The sequence below is a fragment of the Melopsittacus undulatus genome, chromosome 1 (genome assembly GCF_012275295.1).
Source record: "Melopsittacus undulatus isolate bMelUnd1 chromosome 1, bMelUnd1.mat.Z, whole genome shotgun sequence".
Taxonomy (NCBI): Eukaryota; Metazoa; Chordata; class Aves; order Psittaciformes; family Psittaculidae; genus Melopsittacus; species Melopsittacus undulatus.
The window spans coordinates 39,825,609-39,842,432 of NC_047527.1; the positions used below are offsets into that span (position 1 = coordinate 39,825,609).

At 39.1% G+C, this 16,824-nt stretch overlaps 1 protein-coding gene across 6 annotated transcripts in view; it reads right to left on the minus strand.

Moving 5' to 3' along the window:
- The window catches only part of LYN (LYN proto-oncogene, Src family tyrosine kinase), a 48,107-nt gene that overhangs the window by 10,637 nt on the left and 20,646 nt on the right, over nt 1-16,824 (minus strand). For 5 of the 6 annotated variants that reach the window (XM_013129931.3, XM_031052252.2, XM_031052251.2 and 2 more), the window contains 9 exons: nt 14,247-14,383; nt 12,977-13,025; nt 12,779-12,884; nt 12,223-12,321; nt 12,026-12,129; nt 10,415-10,564; nt 8,989-9,141; nt 2,982-3,164; nt 1,962-2,038 (listed from right to left, as the gene is read on the minus strand). In XM_013129931.3, coding sequence (XP_012985385.1) covers nt 1,962-2,038; nt 2,982-3,164; nt 8,989-9,141; nt 10,415-10,564; nt 12,026-12,129; nt 12,223-12,321; nt 12,779-12,884; nt 12,977-13,025; nt 14,247-14,378 — 1,053 coding nt within the window. In that variant the 5' untranslated portion in view covers nt 14,379-14,383. The remainder of the gene's footprint in view (nt 1-1,961; nt 2,039-2,981; nt 3,165-8,988; nt 9,142-10,414; nt 10,565-12,025; nt 12,130-12,222; nt 12,322-12,778; nt 12,885-12,976; nt 13,026-14,246; nt 14,384-16,824) is intronic. The other variant, XM_005152538.3, reaches the window with a different exon arrangement.

The window sequence follows — 16,824 nt, forward strand, 5'->3', positions numbered from 1 at the left end:
AAAAAGTGCTACAAATTTTAAGTGGGGATTCATTAGTAGCAGCACAAGACCAAGGGAAACATTCACAGAAAACAGATGGAGAAGACTACACGCAAATACGACAGTGCCTGCCTTTGCTTCTGTCTCCACTGAAAGGGCCAAGGATGCACATGTGGTTAATATGAACGACAAAGGCGCAAAAACAGAGTGGGAAAGGGAAAGAAGTGGGGTAGGACAGTTCAAGTGCATATGAGTGGTTTATGAGACACCTGAAAACTGGCAGTAAATCCAAATCCACACATCCAGACTCGCCTGCAGAGCAGGAAAGCAAAATGAGGTAAAAATATAAGTGCTGAATCAGTATTTAAGTTGTGCCTAGTTTTCATTTGGTTACAAATGAAGTGCACTCTGGGGAAAGAACAACAGGGTGTGACCTACAATTCCCGAAATATTGAGAAACAACTAGGCTAAGAAGCTCTCCAATACCCTCCTGCCCTATTTTAAACCAAAATCCTGTAAAAATGATTACTTAGAGATGATTTGAAAGTTATGAGTATGCTCAGCAACAACTCATACCATTTTCCTACCCATAACCACCAGGCGTGCGTGTGCTACATGGTAGATGTAGATAATGAATTTGCAGAAGAAGCAGGAAGAGTTTATACATGCAAAAGGTTCACCGAATTTACACCATACTTTTTCAGCAGATGTCATCAAACAGAAGCAAATATGATTTTAAGAACTGTGAAAAAAAGAATTGGGAGCTCTTTGGCCCAATATTCCATAGAACAGAAGAGTTTCAGTTGGAAAGAACCTCCAACAATCATCTAGTCCAACTCCTTGACCGCTTCAAGCCACTTCAACTAAAAGTTAAACCGCTTCAAGCCACTTCAACTAAAAGTTAAAGCATGCTGTTAATAACATTGTCCAAATGCCTCTTAAACAGTGACAGGTTTGGGACATCAATTACCTCTCTAGGAAGCCTATTCCAGTGTTTCACCCTCTCTCTGTAAAGAAATGCTTCCTAACATCTAATCTTCCATCCATTTATATAGCAATAGTTATATTAAACAACTACATAATATAGTGATTTTTTTCTTTTTTTTTTTATAAATTCGTAATGTTTTTTTACATGTTTTTAGTTTTCTCGTCTTTTGCCATGGATTATAACAAGTTAGCTATAGGGTACAACAGTCCGTAAACTCTAATGCATAATAAAAACCCAAGAAAGGTTGGTGAGACAATAACCTACCAGAAATTTTTTCATTGCCTATTAGTAACATGAACTACAACTTGCAAAAGTTGCTTAATTCTTACTCTATTTTCTTATAGGCCTCACTGGACATTTAATGCTGGCAACTGTATGAGGTGGAACACTGGGCTCCAGGCACTTTTGATTCAGACTTTGACACACACAAATCAGTCTGAGGTTTCTCTACGTATTTCATTTATGACATGGAGTGACCAGTATATTTTGAAACAATCTTCTTGGTTCATAAATCAGATTCTGAAACATCATTTGACTAGATCTCATTTATTTCATGGCAATTTACATAAGAGTTTGAAACCCAACTATAGTTCTCTGAGCTTAAGAGGAGTTTCACAAATTGACCTAAGAAGTAAAAAATGATGCGTTTTTTAACACTGAAGGAATCTCATGAGCAGAAACTCACAAACGTGTACTTACACTTCCAACTCACAGCCATGTGAACTGAAAGCATCCTTTCCACCCCCATCTAAGCAAGGTGCCACTGGCATCTTTAGCAGGTCACCAGCAGCGAGTTAAAGCCTAATTTCACATATTTTGTTTGAAACCTATTTTATCTATTCCCTCCTTTCAAGCAACCTCATTTTCTCAGAGCAAAACTTATCTGAAAATTAAAATCTTTTTTAATGCAAAAACCCCAAAGTTGCCCAGCCAGAGTTTTAGACTCAGAGAGGAATAAACCCCATTAATTTTGAGCATATTTCTTAAAATTTACCTGAGCAGAGAAGTCAATCAGCTTTGGAAGCAACAATTTACTGCCTTCATCACTCTTCAGAAAATCCAGCAAACTTCCTGTTAAAACAGAGAAAGACCAAGTCAGTGCAGCTTATTACTGAAGTCCCTGCCCATGGCAGGGGGGTTGGACCTAGATGATCTTAAGGTCCTTTCCAACCCTAACTATTCTATGATTCTATGAAATAAAGTTCACGCCAGGTCCCTGATTTTCTTGATCACAAAATTTTTGCAGGGAAATGTTTTGATGTATTTTCAAGTTGACTATAGTAAGGCAGTCACTTTACATGGTTTAACAACGGTAGCATCCAAGTCAGCATGTCAGGCATCCAAGTTTTGCCATTTTCCTGGATGTAGAAAACTCATCAGACCTCACCTTAGTTCAGTGGTATTGACTCTGATAAGTAACCTAGTCTATGGACTATCAGGAAAGCTGTGTAGGAGAATCCCACATATCAATCCTTTCCAAGTCATAAAAAGTGGCTCAACACTTGTTTATGAAGTTAGCAGCAGAATTTCTTGAAAACAGAACTGACCAGGAAAATATAGCACCCAAGAAAACCTGAGAAGGAAACTTCACTTACTTTGTGTAGTAATGCTCTAATAAAGGTTGTCCTTTTCTAGTAGTGCAACCATCCTGGCAGGACCACCCATCACTCACCTTATTACCTACTCATCTATCAACTCAAGGGCCACGTAACGCCATTTCTAAGGTTTGTTTTAATTGCCTTGCTATGACTCCAGGTATAGAAGTGAGGTAGGGAGCCCAAAGGAACCAGAGCTATTTTGGGGTTATGCTCTGCATCTGAAGCAATTACAACCACAGCAATGAATCATAAAATTAAAGCTTCACCCCTCCTTTAGGACAGGTGCTCTTTCACTTTATATTGAAGTGTTCAAAAGAATAATACTAAAATCCTAAGTTTTCTTTTTTTATATCTTCCTTTTTAAAGAACTGGGACTATTTACTAAAGCATGCTCACAGATCCAACACTGTTCTCACCTTTTGCCATGAATTCTGTTATAATATAAATAGGCTCTTCTTTGGTCACTACAGCGTAAAGCCTGACGAGTTTATCGTGCTGAAGTGTTTTCATGAGGTTGGCTTCCTCCAGGAAGGCTTGAACAGACATCGTTCCAGGCTTCAGAGTCTTCACAGCCACTTTTGTACTATTATTATAGTAACCTGAAAGGAGGGAATACGGTCAGCGCAGTTCAAGTCTGTGCCACACAGCACCCAGACTACTAGGAATTTATAAAGCAGCTCAGGTTGGATTCCAGTAATAGCTAAGAGGCTGAGAGCAAGCGCCAGATGTAGCACAAATATTTATGCTAGAATTCCTTTTTATTTTGCAACTGATACAAGACTGCAGTGCAAAATAATCCATTCCCCATTTTCAGAAATCATTTATCTGAAAAAAACCCAAAACAAATAAAACAAGCAAATCATCTTCATACAAAGTTTTCATGTACAAGTAGCCCCTAAAATATTCAGTCAAAAGATGTTGTAATGAAGGTTCACTAAACTTGTCTCAGAATCTAATGGAGTCCACAGATTACTTGCAAGATCCTGGAGTGTCTTTAAATTCTGTGATTATAACCATTTTATGCATGTCAGTCTCATGCTTATAATCCTCTCTGTAACCCTCAGTGCTCAAAAAGAAGCATTACAGGAAAGTGCAATCAAATAAGTGTTCTTATGACCAACAAAGATATGCTGCCAGGACTGCAATCCTGCAGTGCTCAGGGCAAGATTTAAACAGAGATAATTTCTTATCACGTAGCCCATGCCAAGAGTGGAAAAGACTGTGGCTCTTTCATTTCTCTGTTTATCGAACCTGCTAATGTAATATTCTAATTATATAAAAAACACCTACCAGTAAAAAGCAGTGAATTACGTTCTGATTTAATGTTTTCCAAATATTAAATAAATGTTAAATAGCATAAAAAAAGGAGTAGCAAGAACTGATTGTTAAGTTTATATTGTGAAGTCACTTAATTTAAAAAATAAAACAAAGAAGAGAGAGGGATATAAATGCAATTTTTTCCCCCACCATGCCCATTGAAAATTGCAAAATTATTTCTCAGAAGAGGCAAAACTTTTCATGACTCATTTCCTTATTCAGCAACAATCCAAAGGATACACATCTAAATGTCCACAATTCCTTTATACTATTTATTAACCTAACAAATGAAATCAGCGGGAAAGCAAGGAACTAATTTTCCCAAATCTTCAGGGATGGCTCTGACCACTGCAATCTTCTACCACCTTTTTTAAAGGAAGGTTATCACCTGAGAAAAGCCACTATGTCTATCACAATGCATTCACCTGCATGATTATTAAAACTATTTTGTCAAATGTGGTCAGGTCAAAGCTCAACAAAGATATGCCTCAAAATGACCTGATAGTAAGAAATGACAACTACAGGTCAAATGTGCTGTTAAAGCTCAGGTATATAGTTTATATCTATCAGAAAAAGAGACGTTAAATGCATTTCTTTTAGCTTAAGAAGAAATCTTATTTGTATCATTACTACTATTCCATTCTATACCCTAAAGCATAGCATGAGTTCTACTCCCAATTTGTTGAATACTCTACTGAACCTAGCAATTTCTGCGAAACAATTACAACCAGGACTCTTAACACTATGTAACAGTATTTTACATTCACAAAAGAAATCAACTAGGGTGCTACTCATAGAAAGGTTTTTTTTTACTGCAACAGCAATACTGAGGTTTCCTTTGGTGATTACACGCAAAGCAAATGAGCTAATGACAGCACTAGAGATAATTGATCTTGACCTCTCTCGTGTTCATTTATTTCACCAGGTATTGGGAGGGATGAGACACCAAATCACTGAGGAAAGGTGGTCACGAACTCTAACAGCAGCTACAAAGGCATCTGTAAAAAACCTGACCCTTGTCGGTTTGGCAGAACTGGTATTTGCCCCCTCTCTCTCCCACCCATTACCAGCAAAACTAATGTATAGCTTGATTTGGGCTGAGATTCACATCAGACCTGGGGCTGTCAGTGTCTTTCTAGTATGCATTTGTACCACCCTAGCTTAACAAAGTCCTTGTCCTCATGCCACGTCACTTATCATTACCATGAGAACCTCTGTGGTAGATTCATTCCATAACGACCATCTGCTTTGCAGGCACACTCTCACAGTACAGGTAAGAAACAGCAGCTTTTGTGCAGGTGGAGCAAAAGCTGGTGACCTCAAAGTGCTTCACCAGCAGCAAATGTAAGGTTCAGTCTGCATCACAGAAGGGTTCCAGTGACAGGCGGGGAGCTGTGGGAAGGGATGGCCACAGCACTGCATCATCTCTGTTTCACACAGTATCTGAGGCTTGCAGCCCATTGCTAATATCTTTCTTGGCTGAACTGAACCTGGCTCTGGGTGTAAACCTACCACTTTTGTCACAGTGCTCCTTCTGTATGATATGAACACATGGTTAGTTTACTACCTAGACATGAATTTTAATAGATAGATAAGCAATGAAATTCTTGCTTACATCTAGAATTTCTGACATTAAATTCAGATTCTTTGCAACTGGCATTCAGCTCACGTATGTACTATAAAAATCAATTTCTGATACTGATGAGAAGTACCAGTAAGTTTCCTTGGTTCATTTTAGATCTCTTTTATTTTCATAGAAGTATTTCTGTGTTACTATTTTCTCTATTTTTTTCTAACAGCTGGATAAGAACGCACAACTCCAAAATGTGTATTTGTTATATTATAATTTGGAGTTTGCCAGAAGAGAGAATCTTTTACACATGAGATGCAAGCAAGACGTGCCTCATTAATAAAATACATCATAATGGCTCTGTTTGGCTTGTTAACTTTTAGCCCTGCTTGAGAATTCTCTTCATGGATTATTAATACCAGAGAGCATTATGGTTCATATTGTATCAGTGCACACTAGGAACAAAAATGCATAAAACATGGACCCTGTGCTTGCAGTGCTACTCTGGTTCATCTTACCACCAAATGAGCTGCCCAGATGCACTGAACTCCATGGTCAAAACCCCTGTCATACCATGGCAAGAAGCAAGACTCTCTGCAATTAAGACTTCTGTTAAAAATTAAATGTGATGCAAGCAATAGGACCCAAGTCTGAGGAATAGAATGTGACCATGTCTCACAGAGAAAACCATTTTCTCCATATTCTACGTGTTAGAATAGAAATCCCCCCAAAATTGTTGGTGTTTCAGGTATTTATTTTGGAGTTGTTTATGATTATCTCACCAGAGTAATATCTTGGACAACCAGGTTGCCCCCCAGATTCTTTCAGGGGCTTAATCAGGCCAAGATGTGACATGAATTTATAACAATGATGAGGCTGAGCCTATAATTTCTGAAAAGACCTCCAGAATTGAAGATGAACAACTTTGTGAACAAGCCTACAAGATGCAGCCTTCTTCTTCCCCTGCTTCTGAAGTAATTTCCTGCAAAGTTACCCTGGGAACAATTTTTTTGAGCCACAGAGGAATGACACTGTTAGAGGCCAGATAAATGTCTCAGGCCATTACAATTTCAGGAGGTGCTGGGGAAGAGACTGAGGAACAGCAGCTTCTGTACATCCTCTTGCATGTTAGCACATCACTCCTTTACAAACTACAGCCATCACACACCACTGACTGTCTCTGTACTATGCACCCTCCCTTCTGGTATTTACATACATTGATGAAATCTCCTCAAGCATTCTCTTATCCAGGCTGCACAGTCCCTTTCCTCACAGGAGAGATGCTCCAGTCCCTTAACCATCCTTGTGACTCTTTGCTGGATTCTCTCCAGTAGGTCCATATCTCTCTTTACTGGGGAGCCCAGTTCCTCTGTGTGCGACACTGAAACCACAATTCTAAGTACCCTTTATCAAGAAGAAATTTATGTAGTAATTGAGCCATGGAGCAATATTTCTAATTCACACTATGGCTCAAAAATAACTTTGTTCTGTATGAAGACAACATGTAACAACTAGCTCTCTCATCAGAAGAGCATAACAACTAGGCTATTTCTTAGTATCTCCACATAACTTCTGATGCTGCTGGTTGATCATTGCAATACACAGTGTTTGCTGACACCCTGCACTGCACAGCTGACCTAATATGTCTTTTCCAGCTTGAACTTCCTTGGTTCTAAGATTAACCATGTTCCTGATTCGAGAGGACCTATGCCATGCAAATCAGCTTGTCTTGCTTCAGAAAGGAAGCAGAGAAGAGGAAACACAGCAATTGCTTTCACAGTACATTAATTTTTCTCACAGTGCAGCAATTCAGATGCAGGGGTTAGGCCCAATTTAGATGTTAAAATAATGACACAAACAAGAGGAAACATCTTGAAACAGAAACGCCCTTTTAAAGTTTTATGTCTCTGCGTGCATGTGTGTGCAGAAGTAGTTACTTCCCAAAATGATCTACATTTCAAGCAGGTTATCACCTCCTGCCACAAAGTGTCAGCGACAGTTAAACCTCTCTTGCCCCCGGTTTATTAGGCAGAAAATAACCTACACAATGGCTGACACTCAACTAGCATGTAAATTGTCACTCATGTATATCTTAGCTAGAAGGTTTCTTAACCCTTTTCTCATGAAGGCAAATAAAGAAGCTGAATTTGGCTTATTTGGAACAATGATAATAATTGGAATAATTATATTTGGAGTAATATAGAGTGGCGTTGCTTGAATTTTTTACATGATTACATCAAATGATTGTACCTATGACTGAATTAGAGCTTTCTGATTCAAGCTGTAGTTGTGTGTGGAATTTGCCACTCAAACAGCATCACTCTGTGATTTACTTTTCTAAATGAGGGCATCTCTTCAAAGCAATGACATTCCCATCAGACTACTGCACTCCTGTGGGTCATAGCTTTGCGCCTTCTAATAAACTTTGGGTTTCACTTTTAAGTTAACTCCCTGCCTATAGTATCTTGCTTAATAGTAATAATAACACCACCAATAATACAATCCACTATTATCATAACTGTAACAATTTTATTACTATTTAAATATAATACCCCAAAAAACAAGATACAGGGAAGGGCTAAAAATTATTTGGCCTGAAAAAACATCCTAATGAAGACTTTGAGAGGAAGGTATAGTTTACCTCAAATAAGATGGTAACTGGTAACAAATCTGTAAGTGATGAATAGTGCAAAGAACTTGCAATATAGAACAAAAGAAACACCTCAGATACCAGAATAGGAAGCATTGCAAAGCAAGAGGATTATATAATATTTACAGAATGTGATTAGATACTGATCGTAGTCTCTTGCCACAGGAAGTCACTGAGGCTGAGAAAATACTGTTTATAAGCAAACAAAGCTAATTCTGTTTATAATCATCAGTTCTATCATTTCTTGCTTAAAACTTGTCTTATGACAATTCCATAATTGGGGACTTGTATGATAACTCAAGGCAGAGGGTGATCAATCTCTAATTTTCTCACTACATACGTCACCTACTTTTTGAGCAGCAAATTGGCACACAATAATCTTGAATTAAGTGTCCCCATTTTTCACCCAGTATGGCAGTCCCATGCATTACCTTGCATTGTCTTCTTTACCAAAAGGCATTGAAAACTCAATATGTAGTTAAGTAAAAGACACGACTTATTTTTATCTCATGTCCTTTACCACTTTCTGATTTGAACCAAGTTCTGAGAGGCCCATCAATTTTGAGAATCAGGAGTCACATCTTACTATAACCTTCTACTTCCCCCACAAAACACAACAAAATCCCCATTGTCTTTCACCTTCTAAATTACAGTCCTTACTATTTTTTTCCTTTTAAAAAAGCCACTACAGGATTTGTTCCATGTCTCTGTCAGGTATGCTCCCCCTCATGAACACTTTTCTCCTCACAGAAGGCGTATTTTGGATGTATTTTTGCTGTTTTACAAGTATATCAGACCAGGTTCATATCCACTGTTTTTCTGAATGTCTCTGAAATGATACTTCTTTCAGCAGATTTAAATACTTATTTCAAATGAATAAACTTACCCATCCAGACTTCTCCAAACTGACCAGCTCCAAGTTTCTTCACTAATTTAATTGACTCCCGTGGAATTTCCCATGCATCTTTATCCCATGGCTTTTGAGGCTTGGGACTAATACAAGCTTTTTCCAACTTTCTGCACAAGCCATCTGATTGTTCTGGTTTTCAAAGTAAAAATAAAATATAAAATCTGTTACACTTGTGCGCCTCACAACTTGAAGCAATCATTACTTCATTGCAGGGGTGCAGTAACCAGCTGAAAATAATGTTCACATTAGTAAGGTGCTCAGATGAAAACAGAACATTTCTGGTGCTTTCACATAGCTTTAAGAGCCTCTGAACTGAAATTTAGTATTCAGAGACAAATTTAATAAAGAAGCATCACATGAATCTGGTTACAGATTATTAATTTGTACAAAATAAATACAGTATAAGATCTGATTACTGACAGTATGTGAAGGAAGACACCCACTGGAGTCAGGCTTGGGACCTGTACTCTGAATTTGTCATTAGATTTTCTTGCAGCATGGTTTTAGACACATGTGCATGCAAGCAGAAGTAGGTCACCATTATTTTTGTCTCCAGACACTAACTAGCTATAACTTTAATACAGATTTTGAATAATTCTCAAGCTTTTCCAGCTGTGCCAAAGAATCACCACATCTGTCTAAGAACTTAGAGAAACCTCATGGCCAAGCCCTCAGCGTGGATTTCATACATCACTATGTAATTTTCTATCCTATTTTTTTTCTGTCCAATTTTCTGTTTTCTCTCTCTTTCCAGCTACAGGACTAAACCCCACCACATTTTAGAGCTATCAACCAGGAGGTTATGCAGGATGACAAGTCACTTTTGTAACTAAGACATAGGTAGAAATTTGTCTCTCTTCTTCCCTTTATCCCTTTTTTAAATAATAAACACACACATTTCATGAGGTGCAATTTTTGTTCTTTAAAGTTAATGGAATTTTATTTCCTTCAAAATTCTATTTAAAAAAATAAATGAATAATAAGTGTCTATGAAAATAAAAACAATTCCACACTCAACACCAGATAAAAGATGATATTCACAAATGTATACGTATTTCTGTTAATTGTGAGTACAAATTTACTCTCAAATGAAGAATTAATCTATTTACAATGCAGGCAATTCCTACGATAGCTTCATATCGTCATAAATTTGCTGAGGCATTTTATAAAGCTATTCTTGATTTCACAAGAGCATGCCACAGAGTAAGCAGCATTAGGTCTGATTATGATAACAACATTACTTGGGTTCCAGTTTTACTTTATCTTTGGTAACATGCATGCCAAGTTTATTTAGACAGAAAAAGATGAAAAGGTTTGAAATAAAACAAGAAAGCATTTTTTTTCCCTCACAGGAAACAATGACCATACTCTATTAAGTAATTCACTAGCTGATTTAACTTACTTTGATAATGTTTAATCATATCATTGATGCTGGGAAAAGTTATTCTTGGAGAGATGTAAAATCCTCCATTGTCTAGACTCCTAATTTTGTAGTGCTTAATCACATCGCCCTGCTGTGGATCATAGTCTCTTATGGAGAGAGAATAGCTGCCTGTGGATAAAGAAAGGATGATCATGAACAGATAGCAAAAGTCTACAGTGCCCATGCATATACAGTCAATCCTAACAAAGCCACTTTTTTGCCTGGATTGTTTTTTCACTCCTTTATTTCCTCAAAAAGCATTTTGCAAGCAACAGGAGGAAGTTACCCAACAGCCTGTCCTGAACTGGTCACCAAAATGCTTACAGTCACACTTTCTTTTTCGATCTTATTCAACAAGCTTGGGAGTTCCATAATCCAGGCAGCTTCATGTCCAACGGCTGCTTCTGCAGGAATTCCCCCCAGCTCGAGAAGAACTGGCTGGCAAAGCAAGGCTGGGGCTGTCACAGGCCTCAGGCAGAGGCTGAAATTCAGGAAGATCAGTGTTTCAGAATAGGAACATGGTGGACATCATGGGCCAAGTAGGAAAAGGACAATTTGGAGATGGCTTGACGTATACAGGAGGGAGAGCAGACCTCTTCGTCCCAGGGAGCCTAACTCCAGCTGGAATTTAAGATGGGGCATCTACCCATAACACAAAGCTCTTTGTTTCTTCTACTCATACAATTCTTGTCCACTTTCAAAGGATAAGAAACCATCTCACTACCTTCTCTCTCACCACACACAGATCCAGTGACAGAAGGGGTTAGAAAGAAGTATTCTGGGGGTACTTTGTCTTACTCTCAGCAGCCTATGCTGAATTCAGAAGTCTTCCTTTGAGAATTTTATTCAGGAATCTGAATGAAATCTGAGCAGAGAAACAATGATATGGGTTCATCACAGACAGCTACCTAGTCAAGGATCTGCAGTGTTAGTGCCAGAAAAGCTACACTATGGAGGGGACAGACATATGACCCACTGAAGGGATTCATGCATCTTCCTCTGGAGGATGCAGTTAGGGTAACCAGCTGGAGAACCTAATCTGGCTGCTGTCAGAGTCCAAGTGCTGGGGCAGAACCTCCTATGCTCTTCTCAAGGTCCCAGCTGAAGAGTCTGGAGGCTCCGCTAAGTTTTCCAGTACAAAGAGCTCTGTCTTCAGCACAAACCTTTACCAAAGTGCTTCCTGAAAAATACCACACTGCAGTGCAGTAAATCCTCACTACACACTAGCTGCATTGTAAAACTTGTAGCAATGGATATATATCCAATAATAGAAGATTATGAAATGCAGCATCTACTGTTTACAGTGCAGTGTCCTTCAACAAAGGAATCACAACCTGTTAGGAAAAGATCTCTCACTTCATTCATTCCTGCTTCTTGTCAGTGTAATCACATACAGTTTTTTTTCCCTACCTCAGCTTTGGGTGTTAACCTGTAACTCTCTTCTCTCTTTTCCTGGTGGTTTTCTCAGCCTTCCCACTCCTATAGAACTGCAGACAATTCACACAATAGGGCTACTCCACACCCAGTGCCACCTAATACCTTCTTTTTAACTCTACTACAAACTCCAAAGTAACTCACCCCAAAGCCTACCTTTTAATGTTTCACTTTCTCTGATAAGGAAAGCTCCAGGACTATTTCCAGGAGCCAGGAGTTGTCTTTCAGCATCTTTTCTGGTTATGTCTTTGAAGAACCACCTGAGAAGTATTTCAGACAGTTAGAGGCATTTCTCCTCGCCACCCACAAAGAATATATCACCATGAGGAAGATGTTTGCCTGGGAGAACTTACTCTTCTGTTTCCAGGGTGTTTACTTTTGCTACATAGTTGCTGGGGATGAAGCCTTCCTTCTTTGTTGTGAGAGATTTTGCTCTCCACCATTCTCCCAGCCTGAAAAATGGAAACAAGGGTAGTTTTGTCAGGAAGGAAAAATGCTAAAGTGTTATTTGGGTTCTACTGTCTGAGAGCTTTGCCCTCACTGGAGGGAGAAGAGGTATCTTTCCTCTGAACTTAAGCCCCCTGAGCAGCCATTGGCTTCTTTAGGTCAATGTTCAGTTGCTGTTACCAAGGGCAGCTGCCAAGTTATAGAAAGCTTTGGGTTGGAGGGACCTAAAAGATCATCTGGTTCCAACCCCCTGCCATGGGCAGGGACAACTTCTACCACAGCAGACTGCTCAAAGCCCCATCCAGCCTGGAACAGCTCCATGTGCATTTGTATTTTCACATACAAGGGAGTTCTGTTACCATTCATACACTTGTGATGAGCAGGATAACAAAACATTATAAAGTGAATTAGATAGATGACCCCAAAGAAAAACTACAATAGAATCAGTACTATCATACTTACTCCTCAATAACTTTCAATTTTTCTCCTTTTCTGAAAGACAAGTCATCTTCATGAAGGCCATCATAGGGATACAAAGCTATCACAATGACTCCACGCTCCTCTGTTTCTACAAAGGCAGAAAGCCAAAGGCATGTTCAGATTATTTCACAAGCTGACATAGGCATCGCACACAGCAGTAACATTCCTATGAAAACTTACCTTCACTGACAAATCTCTGTCCTGGTAAGAGCTGTGCTTCTGCATTTGCCTACAATAAAATGTATCTTTAATTAAGCAGCTTTAGATCTTTGTGACAATCTTACATTACAATTACGTATTACTCAGTTGCTTTGGTATCATCTTCTATGTCTTAAATGAAAATGCTCCAATCTTTTCCCACCATTCTTCAAAAGCAAATTACAACATAAAAATATAGTAAACTCCACTAGAGGTTGACTTGAGCAGCTCAACCCTTGGGAAGGTGTGACACAGGCTGTTGGGAGGATGTGAACAGCTTTGTGACTTCTGCTGAAGAGGCATTAGGCAGGGCAATTTAATGGGACAGTTATTCACGCATAGGTGCCACACTAAAGAGCTACAAGCACAGTTAAGTAGCTAACACCGTGCAAGAATAAAGAGTGATTAAAAAAGAAGCAATGGTAGTTTGTGACGTGTGTACACTGACTGGAGAGCACACTGAATCGTGTGTCAGCGGGTGAGATGCATGAGAAAGGCATCATTCACACCTGCAGACAGCACAGACCCTGAGTAAGCACAGTCAGGAAATACGGTTTCCTCAGCACAGTATAGAGGCTGGGAGAAAAGGGTAACAGGCAATCTGCAAAACAGCAAACCCCCTTGGTACCCAACAGGATTGCCCTTCCTGGCACCCTTTCTTTTCTAGCGCCAGGCAGCACACACTGAACTGCATTGGCTTGTTTCTCCCGCAGCACAGCACTGCTCCCTTTACAACTGCATCCTCTGCTCTCCTCCCATCCTTACCTACACACCCAGTATAAGGGCAAGTAGTGGCCTTCGGCAAGTAAAAGGGAAGCTGACTGGAGCTGGTAAAGAGTCACCCATGATTAATTTATCCTTTTTAACCAGAATAGTCAACACTCGGATCCCATAGCTATTAAAACCCCAACAGCACTGCTTCTAAAAACAGTTCTAACTACTCCACATTTTCTGAAGTCACCTAGCATTCTTCTACAGTCATACCTATGCCTACATTAAGTGTTGCGAAGGATTATTGTTTTCATGCAGAAAATTATGACAAACAAAGCAATTAAGTAGCAAATCACAATTTTTTACTTTTATTTTTTTAAGTATTTATTCATTGAGGGTGAACTGCACAACACTAAAAGCCCAAGCGTGGACTAATGATCAGCTGAATTTTTTCATGCATGTGCTTTGGATTGAACTTTAAGTAATGCCACTCATGCTTTGATCTTGCTACTGGAATTCTCCCCTGAGACTATCTACTTACTGGCCTTTGCTGCTTATTGGACGTTGGATCCCTCACATAAATAGTTCGTTCAGTTTTACGTACTGGTTGATTCTTCAAATCTAGCCCATCTCCATCCTGATTCTCTTTCCTTTTTGATTTTATACATCCCATATTTCCTGTTGGAATAAAAAAGGTATTAAATAAAAACATTACACCATAAACCAAGCTGTTTCCCATGCAATCATCTGGGCTATGCAGCAAAAACATGCTTCCTTTTCATACACAATAGTTCAAGGGGAGAACAACTGCAGTTTAAGAACATGTGCAAAAAGCTCTTTTCTGCTGCAAAGGAAAGAAATGACTTCTTGTCTCAATCCACAGATGAAGTGAATATTTCAAAATAGTTATTTACCATTTCAACTATTTCAGAGTTATCATTTTCCCACCCCAATCTGCTGGGCCTGCTGAAACAACTCTCTGATATTCCTGTGAGCTTCAGAATAGATATAAGAAAAATATAATTACTCTAGTGACAACTTATTTCTGTATTTCTTATTTCTTGTAGAGAAAAGGTTGCTTTGCAAGATGTAGAAAAAATCCCGGTTCAAATGATGGGAACTGCAGCTGCTGTCAGCAACGCCTGTATCTCCTCACTTCACTTTGCTTATGCCGGTAATCAAGGAGCCCCATTTGATTCAAATCCCTGTCTCACACAAGGCTGATGACTTGTGCAGCTCCTTGGCAGATATGCTGCTACTGTGACCTGCAGTGACAAATCTCCTTGTTCAAACAGGCCTGTTACAGCAGTCTAAAATAGCCGATGTGTGTATCAGTGATGGCAAATCCCCACATAAGTATTTCTTCTTCGATATGATTTAGAAGGATGATCCTTCTTTCCGGATGGCATCCATGCTAAATCAGATGAGATACAGCTGTTAACATCTACATGGCTGAAACCTGATTATGGCTAATCCTATAATCTAATTATATAGTCCATCAGCATGCATATATACAACATTATATTTGTTCATCTGAGGATTTATATTTACATTTACAATTATACTTACTCTTGAAAAAGTCCACTATGAATGCTGTTCAAACCTCTCCTTCCCTACTCTCTCCCTGCTTTCAGGTCAGTGCTCTAATGCTAGGTTCAGTCACATTCTCCCTTGCAGGCACACACTCTCACTCCCCTCTGCCCTAATTAATCTTTAAATCCAGTTCTTTGAAGAACAATATAAAACCTAAAATAAGAGCTCAGTGCATATATAGCTCAAGTAAACCAGCCCTGACTAAAATGCAGCTGGAGAAGCTAAAACAGGTTTTAACTCCCTATACTGCATCTCACTTTAACCATCATCTCAAGGACAGATAAAGTTATCATTGTAAACAGTTAAAGTAGTAGAAGTTTCCATGGGCAGACACAACTCTTTCAGTGGGACAGTGCCTTATGCACCCTACCCCTGCAGACAGGAAAATTAGCCAGATTGCCATGGGTTCATATTAAGACATAGTTTTGTAACAATACTGTTAATAATTATAATCCTAACTGACTGTAACAATAAACCAAGGCTATAAGCACTCCCACCTGGCAGGTCTCGATTTCCCATGTCACCTTCATTTAATCTCCCATCCTGCCCTTGAGGAAGCACCACATGATGATGTATTCACTGTCGTCAGGTTGGATGCTGTCTTCTAAACATTAGAGAAGGGTACCTCCTCTCCTACAGTTTCTGCAAATTATCTGTCAACTATTGCCAACAAATCTTGGATGTCCATAAGATTTCTGCAATGATGCAGTGAATTGTGATACTGGTTTAAAAGCAGCATGAGAACCCATCGCTCCCCTTCTTGCTTTCTCTTGAAATAAAAATAAAAGGAATCATACAGAAAATCAATAGGCACTGACCAGCCACCATCATCCCACAGAGGCAGAAAATAGTTTGCTCTTCTTGTGTGCTAGCATTTCACAATTATTTGAAGGCACTGGGGGGCACCTTCAGCCAGGATCTCCCCTTAGAAGCAAACATCTTTCACAAACATATTTTAGTTTGTGAAAACACCCAGTGTGAGGCTTTTCCAAATTCTCAACTCTTCATGGGTTACATGTAGAGCTGTAACTACACTGCTTTTCTGAAACACTGAAAAGGATGTTTTTATTTTCATAATTGGATTGATTTGTAATTGTGGATATATATATATGACACTTCTGTAGTTAATGTTTCATGGGAAACTTCTGTACACCCACAGTCAGGCTGGTGTTTGCACACTCAGCCTGGACATCAGGAAGCCCAGTGTTTAATTACCTGCTGTATCTGCAAGATTGGGTATTTAGCCACCTAAGTGCTAACCTTCTTGCTCTTGAATAGTTCTGCTTCTACAGAACAAACAGCTAAAGTAGAGGGCATAGGTAATTTGATCTAAGTTGTCAGCCAAAACCCCCTTCTCCTATTGCTGTAAGAAAGCTGGAGATATCTTTAGGGACTGCAGCTTGCCAGTGCCAGTGTAAACTCAGAGAAAGGCATTTTAACTCAGATTTTTTTTTTTGCACTTTAAAGCACATGAACAGCTGTAACTTAAGCCTGCTGTGAGGCCATGCTGGTACCTCAAGGTTAGC